General features: G+C 41.8%; 1 protein-coding gene across 2 annotated transcripts in view; it reads right to left on the minus strand.

Moving 5' to 3' along the window:
* Positions 1 to 7,607, minus strand: part of LOC101861539 (ras-related and estrogen-regulated growth inhibitor) — a 46,393-nt gene extending 38,786 nt beyond the window's left edge. The window contains exons 1-2 of one of the 2 annotated variants that reach the window (XM_005108111.3): positions 7,375 to 7,607; positions 2,658 to 2,996 (exon numbers count right to left, since the gene is read on the minus strand). In XM_005108111.3, coding sequence (XP_005108168.1) covers positions 2,658 to 2,778 — 121 coding nt within the window. In that variant the 5' untranslated portion in view covers positions 2,779 to 2,996; positions 7,375 to 7,607. Of the gene's footprint in view, positions 1 to 2,657; positions 2,997 to 7,296 lie in introns of both variants that reach the window. The other variant, XM_005108110.3, reaches the window with a different exon arrangement.
* Positions 7,608 to 9,025: the final 1,418 nt, after the last annotated feature.

Genomic DNA, 9,025 nt, shown 5'->3' on the forward strand with positions numbered 1-9,025 from the left:
CACACATACACACATACAAACACAAACACGTACAAACACAAACACAAACAAACCACACACACACACACACATACATACACACACACACGTTATTAAAAAGAAGCGTCCGTTAGAAGACGTTCAATGTCACGGATATGTAAAGCCCCACTCTGTTTCTATAATTGGCCAGTAGATTCTCCTGCCGTTTGGGGAGTGGTGCGATGGTAGATTGGGCAGACACTGATCTGTCGACGGTCACTGGTCGACACTTCTGAAACCTTGAAACTGAAGGGCAAATGCACGAATACTTCCGAGAGATAGAAAGAAAGAAAGAATTTAAAAAGAAAAAATGAAAGAAAGAGAGAGAGGGAAGAGAGAAGGACGGAGAGAGAGAGAGAGAGAGAGAGAGAGAGAGAGGGGGGGGAGGGGGGTTACACTAACAGAAAGTGAGAGGGAAATAAGATAGTGATATTATGTACATTTAGTGAGTTTTGAAAAAACTGGTAAAAGTACGGTACGTCGTTAGTCCATTCCAGTGTATGATCGTAAAGTATATTATTCAAATATATTTTTATCCTATCTTTTCTTATTTTGCCATTTCGTAAAAACAACAGCGCGTGCTACAGGCCAATACGTTAAACACGTTATAATTAATTGTGAATTATTTTCAATGATTTACGTCCTTGATGATACAATTTAGAACATCTAGAAGACCGTTCCTCATGCCTCAGCTGCCAAGACCGAACTGAGATAATAAAAGAGTTACGCCTAATCAGCAGTCAGACGGATATATCCAATAGAATAACTCTCCAAACGGGAATCGGTCTCCCGTCTTCAGAGTGCAAAAGTGAAAAGCTTAGCCATGACACTACAGAGGTCGGTGTCAAAAAGGTTTTTAAAAGGATATTGTAAAGATATCTTGTGACGTGCCATATATGCGTACAGCATAGTTTCACGTCCACCCCCAAGGAGATCCCCCCCCCCCCAACTTGATTCCTATAAGCTAAAACCCGATCCAAGTATCTTGCAATGTGATCTTTTGTTTTTGTAAATATCTCACGCACACATCAACCCAATTTAGATCATTTTGGGACTGGGCTGCTTCAACTCTGTCAGGATCGCCCCGAAAAGAGCGTAATATTTCCCACTTATGGGAGACTCAAACTCGCGTGCTTTGCGTGCACGGCTAAGAGCGAGCATAGCCCTAAAGAACAGACTTTGGTAACGTGATCTTTCCCTTGCCAAAGGGGAAGAGAATAAATTATTGTTTCGTCACTTAGACAATCTCTTGACACAAAATCTCTGTCTCATCTCTCTCAAAATAAGATGATGAAGAGCTGAAAGGGTGCTTGGATAACAAAATAATTTCCTCATGTGTACATAACAATATGAACGTTTTGAGCAAACTACTAGGCAATAAACCTTTACCCCAGGTGACGACTGGATCTACCTTTCCAGGTATGGTGTATGAACACATTAATTCCTAGATTCCTCGCCAGGAAATCAATCTCCACGCTTATAAACGTACCCTGGTCCTCACACCCATGCCAACACCTTCACGTGTCGGGGGAAGAGAGACACAGAGAGGGGGGGAGGGAATAGAGAGAGGGGGTGAAAGAGATAAAGAAAGAGAGACAGGGAGAGAGGTGGGTGAAAGAGAGAAAGAATGTGAGAGAGAGAGAGAGGGAGAGAGAGAGGGGGTGGTGGAGAGAGGGGGTGAAATAGAGAAAGAAAGAGAGAGGGGGGTGAAAGAGAGAAAAACAGGGAGAAAGAAAGAAAGAGAGAGAGGGGGGGGGGGCGGGGAGATTTCAGCAAGAGCGAATCTGTGATTGCCTGAAGTGCGAGCTACCCTATTTATTTGACACGGCGTTCTTGCAGGTGATCTGTTGTGACAAGCGTTTATCATACCGAGTTGGTCTCAGATTCCTGCTTGTCTTGGAAATAAGTGTACACACAGTACATCCCAGTTTGGTGGAAAGAGTCCATTGTTGTGCTTCGTATCGAGTCACCATAGTGTTGTATAACACTTTTCTTTTGTCATTATTATTATTATTATTATTATTATTATTATTATTATTATTATTATTATTATTATTATTATTATTATCATTATAATTATTATTATTATTATCATTATAATTATAATTATTATTATCATTATTATTATTACTATTGTTTTTATTACTATTATCATTATCATTATTTTTATTGATATCATTACTACTATTTTAAAATTATTAGAGATTGATTTAAAAATGTAGTAGTAGTAGTAGTAGTAGTAGTAGTAGTAGTAGTAGTAGTAGTAGTAGTAGTAGTAGTAGTAGTAGTAGTAGTAGTAGTAGTAGTAGTAGTGGTAGTGGTAGTAGTAGTAGTAGTAGTAGTAGTAGTAGTAGTAGTAGTAGTAGTAGTAGTAGTAGTAGAGAGGCCCATCCCAATACAAACACCTAAATTCTTGACTAAATTGTTCTCCCCACTTGGGAATCGAACTCGGGTTTCCTGAGTGCGACAGCGAAACACAACCGCTACACTACAGACGCCTGTTAAACGGAGAGTGATCAGCAGCATAAAAACAGGTTTCTGAAAAGCAAGAAATTCTAACAAATATCTGAGAAACACAAAGAAGAAATGAAACAATATTGATATATTATTGATTCATTCCTCTAATAAATTTGTTTTACCTGACTTCCCGACTCCAGAGTTGCCCAGAATGACGATCCTGCTATCGGGTTGTTTCCCTTTGTTGCTGCTTTCCGGTGGCTTCCCTTTGTTGATACTAGCTGACGTCATTCTCATTTGCATAGAACACTTTACTCCATGTATCCACTAAGAAGAATAGCAGTCACATTTAGATGTCTGGTCGGTATTTTTATTCATATTAAATGGGCCACCGTTACGTTCACTGCTGCTGTCTTTTTTAACGTCTTTGTAGACGTTAAATATCAGGTCGTTGTATGTCCTTGCAAGGAAGATTCGAGATGCCGATGCTTAGGAAGGACGACAAAAAGTCTCTCTTACATCTGCAGAAAGAGAAAAAAAAGTTGATGAGGAAGGGACATTTTTATCGATCTTCAACGAGTATGACACGTCAGAGTAGCATCAAAAGTGACTTCTCTCTCTCTGTCTCTGCCTCTGTATTTGTCTCTTTCTTCCTCTCTCTCTCTCTCTCTCTCTCTCTCTCTCTCTCTCTCTCTCTCTCTCTCTCTCTCTATCCTTCTCCCTTTCTCTCTCTTTCTATCTCTCTCTCTTTCTTTCTTTCTTTCTTTCTTTGTCTCTCCTTCTCTCTCTCCTTTCTCCCTCTCTCTCATTTTCCCCAATTCCTCAGTCTCTCATAATATCTTCTATCGATCCATCTATGCAGCTTGCTATCAAGCCGGCCCTTCACAGATGCCAACTTACAAACACACCCGCACATGCACACATGCACACACACACGCACACACATGTACGCATTTCTCTCTCACATACTCTCTCTCTCTCTCTCTCTCTCTCTCTCTCTCTCTCTCTCTCTCTCGCTGTCTATATATCAATCTATTTATCTATCAATCTCTCTCTTGTTTAGTTGTTGTCTTTGTATTTGGTTTGATTTATTTTGTTGTTGTTTCTTTTGCTTTTATTTGTTCTTGTTGTTATTGCTGTTGTTGTTTTCGAGGGGTGTTGTTGTTTTTATTGTTGCTGTTGTTGATGTTGTTGATGTTGTCGTTGCTGTTTTGTTGTGTCGTTGTTTGTTTGTTTGCAGGTCTTTTTTAAGGGGAATCACGTGAAACAATTTCGAAGACTTGACCAGTACAACTTTTGGGGCTTTTTTGGCAAGCGGAGAAAAGTGAACCTGTTCATGGCCCTGTGTGAGAACAGTGTTTATCTTTGTGTGAAGTATTTCATATATATAGCTTTGTCGGGGTTTTGGGAGGTGGGGTGGGGTTTTTGTTGTTGATGTTGTTGTTGTTGCTGTTGTTGTTTTTGGGAGGGGTTTTTTGTTGTTCGTTCGGTTTTTTTCGTTTTGTTATGTTTCCGGTGGGAAATGGCTGAAATGTTTAGGGATTGCTGATTTGGCGGGGTGGGAAGTGCTGTTTCTTTTTCTCTTCTTATCTTGGGGAGTGATTTTGATTTACGTTTTGAGGTCTTCTTTCTTTTTACGTCTTATAAACAAAGGGGACGCAGCCTTTTTGTTTTAATGTAGGTATTTTAACGCCCCTGTTGACACTATTTAGATCATTTAAGAGGCGGGCTTAGATCACACTAGTCAGGACTAGCCCAGGCTGAGAGGGAGACAACTTCTGAGCAAAAAACAAAAAAGATGAAATTTCCCCTTCACATGAATCGCATTCCAGCCTTCTGCATGCGACAGAGAAGCGCCTAACCGCTACACAACTATCGCTTGATAATAATAATAATAATAATAGATAGCATTTGTATAGCGCATATCCCCGCTCAACAGCAGGCTCTATGCACTTTACACTATATTATTACCCCAGCAGACCATAGTACACTCCGAAACATTCTCAGCTTCCCGGGAAGCATACAGTGCGAGCAGCCGATTAAGCGCTCAAACACTAACAAACTGACAAGATCTTTCGCTGTCTATAGCCGGGTACCCATTCCCACCTGGGTGAAGTGAGGAAAATTCGTGTAAAGTGCCTTTCCCAAGGACACAATGTCGGACCCTTGACGGGATTCGAACCCACGACCTTACGTTTGCGAGTCCGAGAGCCTAACCACTAGGCCACCGACGCCAGTGTGTTCCTTAGCCGACAATTTCCTGTCTTGTCTTTTTCCCCTGAGAACTTGTAAACGATTAAAACATTAGTTATTTTTTTCATGAAGCATTGTTATCGACATCGTCATCACTATTGAGAATGGAAGCCTGCTTTTCTAATTGACCTAATAGACATAATTTGAATTAAATGGGACGAAGTAATGGCTCTGGCCAGTATATGTAATAACAAATAGACCTCTGCTTTGTTTCACCAAATGTATCCCGAAGATCTACTGGAGCCTCTCGCATTCTGCCCGCCAAAAAATTATTACCCCGCAAAGTCATGTGACGCATGGTAGCCTTCTGATAGGCTGTTGGTCTTCATTTTCTTCACTTCAAGCATACTTTTCTGTAATGTAGAAAAAGAAGCTTGCTTTATTTTGGAAGATTTTTATCAAACTGTGCCAAAATGGTAGCTCTTGCTTCTCTGTGAAGGAATATCCGGCCGCCTTCTATAAATAGGTCAAACCATGTCAAATAGGGAATAGGGATTTGACGAACCATGTCAAATAGGGATTTGACGAAACTTTCCACAGTGTGCTTTGAATATAATAATAATAATAATATAGCAACATGTGTTTCACTACATGCATGTGGAAATTGACTGTCATAACTCATGCTGATGGGGGTTAGATCTGAAACAGGATAGCCTCTTGTCCAGTGTTAGGGTGGGGGGATCTGAAGGGCAAGATGTAAGGTGTCCAACGCTGCTGGGGACGAGTGAATCTCTATCTCTACGGCATATGGTCTACTATGCTATGCTGTGTTATGCGATGGTATGGTATGTTATGATAGGTAGCCTACATCACTGTATGCTATGCTATGCCATGCTATGCTAATTTGTGCTGTGCTGTGCTGTGCTGTGCTGTGCCGTGCTGTGCTATGCTGTGCTGTTCTGTGCTATGTTGTGTTGTACTGTGCTATGCTGTGCTGTGCTGTGCTGTGCTGTGCTATGTTGTGTTGTACTGTGCTGTGTTGTGTTGTGCTGTGGTGTGTTATGCTATGCTATGCTATACTATGCCACGTTTTGCGGTGGCACAATACGGCATAGTCATATGGTACGAGTTTAACCCCCTAGAAAGGTGTTAAAGAGGCGAGATCTCTGAAAGTAACTTTGTAGTTTACGTCACTGGGTGTCCCAGCATAATGACTTGGGATAATTTTCTAATTTTCCAAAGAAGAGTTAGTATTCAATAACCGACTGTTGCAGATTCAAACTAAGATCATACTTATCGTTGTCCTTCATACCAATTTAACTTTTGGCACATCTCGTCGCAATAGGTCTTGTTCAAACTGTCATTATTTAGAGTAAAAACTAATGAATTTTAAGGTATCCAACCTTTACACTGAAAGGCAGGGCTTGTAATTCCTAACAGACGATAATATATAATGTTTATGTTATTATCAGACGTATTGCTATAGATCCTTTCAGTTGATATTCCCCGATAACCTGGTGGTAGGTGGGCTCGGAATCATAGATTTTGTCAAGAAACACTGATGAGTCCAAGTGAAATTAATCAAACCCATACACACGGTTCTGTCCAAATCGAATATTATCGAAATTGTGTCGATTTTTATTTTATATTGGATTTTTTTTAATTTTTTTTTTTGGGGGGGGGGTATTCACCGTGAAAACCAACATAGATCTGCCACACAGGACCGCCAAAAGACGTGAAACTGTTTGACTTTGTAATTATATACTGTTGTTGACTGCAGTAGATATCATTTTGAAACCAGCCACATACATAGAAAGACTGGGGTAGGAGAAAAAAAAAAGGGGGGGGGGGGGGTCTTAATTCAGAACTTTGCTGATGTACTGGTGTGGCGACTTATGTAATAATCATTGTTCTTGTTTTGGCCTTGATGGACGAAAGTTAAGACAATTGTATTACTATTTAAGATTTGAATAGCAAGGTGATCTAATTCTGAAAAAGAGGATTTGGGGGAGGGGGTGTCTACGAGAACTGAGTACGGTGTATTGAAGAAACGTGAGAAAACGTTTTCATTATTAAGGAAAAGAGTTCTCGCCTCCAGATGAACTGATAGTATGCAGGGCTGTGGCACGGATGACCGTGGTTCCAATCCCCGAAGATATTGGATAGTTCGTTTCCTTTTTGAAACCTGTTCACCAATTAGGTTTGGTCCAGTCAGAGACAGATGAAAATACGTAGGCCCCGACCTGCCTCTTAACTCTTCCCATGCCAGAGGGATTTCGACTGTCGGGCCAAACCAGTGTTGAATCTGTGATCATTTGAAGATGGTTTTCGAAAAGTTCAGTTTCCGGATATGTTACCTTAACTAAAATTGACTTGACAGCAAATTAAAAGCATAAATTAGCACAAAATAGTGTCAGAATAATCCCTCACAGAATGAATCAATAAGGTATCAAGAAAAGCGTCTCTTTTACATGGGAGACAATACAATATCGAAGGCAGATCGCGGATTGGCACAGAAGGAGCCATTAAGTAACCTTATAGTAATAAAAGAAATGGTAGACTTTCTTAGATCAAAGAAAAGCCCAGACCTACACCATACAAGTCGATTAAAATGAGTGAAAAACTCACCACTAATATACAATCCAAAATAGCATTATCACTCTGCCACCTTCTGGAACCAAAACGAACAAGGGAGTGAGCGTGTACCTGCTGTGTACACAACATCCTATGTTGCCAATGGTGAAGCGCAAACACTTTGTTCCCCCTTTCGGAGGGGAAAAACGCCCGTTATGTGAATCCGGTAGTTATGCAGTATGTGTCTCAACGTAAAAAGAAGTTTTTCGGGTAATCAGCTTGGTGCGCAGCGTGCTTTACTGTTCGTTCACCGGCCCTATCATCTGAGGGTCAGCCCGCCGCTCGGCTCTCTCCACCCGGGTGTACCCGTGAACTGCCGCAAGATTAACGACAGGAACGAAACGGCGCAATAGGCGTGCGGGCAGAAAGAGGGAGAGAGAGAGAGAGGGGGGGGAGGGAGAGAGTTGGGAGAGAGGGAGAGAGAGTGGGGAGAGAGGGAGAGGGAGTGGGGAGAGAGGGGGAGAGAGAAGGGGGGAGAAAGAGAGAGAGAGGAGGATGGAAGAGAGATGTTAAAGAGAAAAAGTCTCTACCACCCCTCTGCTTATATCTCTTCCTCCCCCCCCCCTCTCTCTCTCTCTCTCTCTCTCTCTCTCTCTCTCTCTCTCTCTCTCTCTCTCTCTCTCTCTCTCTCTCTCCTCTGTGTGTGTGTGTGTGTGTGTGTGTGTGTGTGTGTGTGTGTATGTGTGTAGTTCTCTATGCCTGTCTCTCTCTCCCTTTGTAGTTCTCTCTGCCTGTCTGTCTGTCTGTCTGTCTGTCTGTCTGTCTGTCTGTCTGTCTGTCTGTCTGTCTGTCTGTCTGTCTGTCTGTCTCTCTCTGTCTCTCTCTCTCTCTCTCTCTCTCTCTCTCTCTCTCTCTCTCTCTCTCTCTCACACACACACACACACACACACACACACACACACACAAACAGCAACTTTTTTGGTTTCTATCTCTTCCTCTGTCTGACTGTTGTCTGTCTGTTTGTCATATTCTCTCTCTGTCTCTCTCTCTCTCTTTCTCTCCCTCTCTCCCTCTCTCTCTCTCACTCTCTCTCTCTCTTTCTCTCTCTCTCTCTCTCTCTCTCTCTCGCTCTCTCTCTTTCTCTCTCTCTCTCTTTTGGTTCCTCCCGAAAACAATGTTGACAAGAATTCGAAACGAACCAAAATGCTCAATATTCCTGCAGTCTGCATCAGTGCAAGACCCGCAGATTCTTGATGATTTCCAGTAATCATTATTTTACTAATACCGTGAACGAGGGGTGGGAGGGGTCTCTTTTTCTTTCCTCTTGTTTTCTCATTGTCTTTCTATATTCCTTTGTCCCTGTATTAAATGTTGTGTCGGTGGGCTTCTTTTTACCAAGACCCAACACATCATTGGTATGTTTATTGTCTTTCCAAAAGTCGAGCTATTGTGTGGACATTCCTGGTTCGAATCCCCAGTTGGCCCTTTTTTGCTTGAGTTGCTTAAAACTTTTTCACGACTGTCCACCTACCTGGCATGGTTCTATCGGAGATGGACATAATTTGGGGGAACAACTCTTAAATAACATAACAATGTCGAAATAAAGATTAAATCTTTATCATGTTTCGCCCGACTACCTTTGAAAACCAAGGCAAGGCTGACGATCGAGGCATACCTCTTAACGAATTCACTTGGGGTGAAGGGGGTGGGGGGATGGGGTAAGCTCCTCGTATCCTTATCCGTGGAGAGAAACGTGTGATTCACAAGAAAGGTAAAAGGAAAA

The sequence above is a fragment of the Aplysia californica genome, unplaced genomic scaffold (genome assembly GCF_000002075.1).
Source record: "Aplysia californica isolate F4 #8 unplaced genomic scaffold, AplCal3.0 scaffold00661, whole genome shotgun sequence".
NCBI lineage: Eukaryota > Metazoa > Mollusca > Gastropoda > Aplysiida > Aplysiidae > Aplysia > Aplysia californica.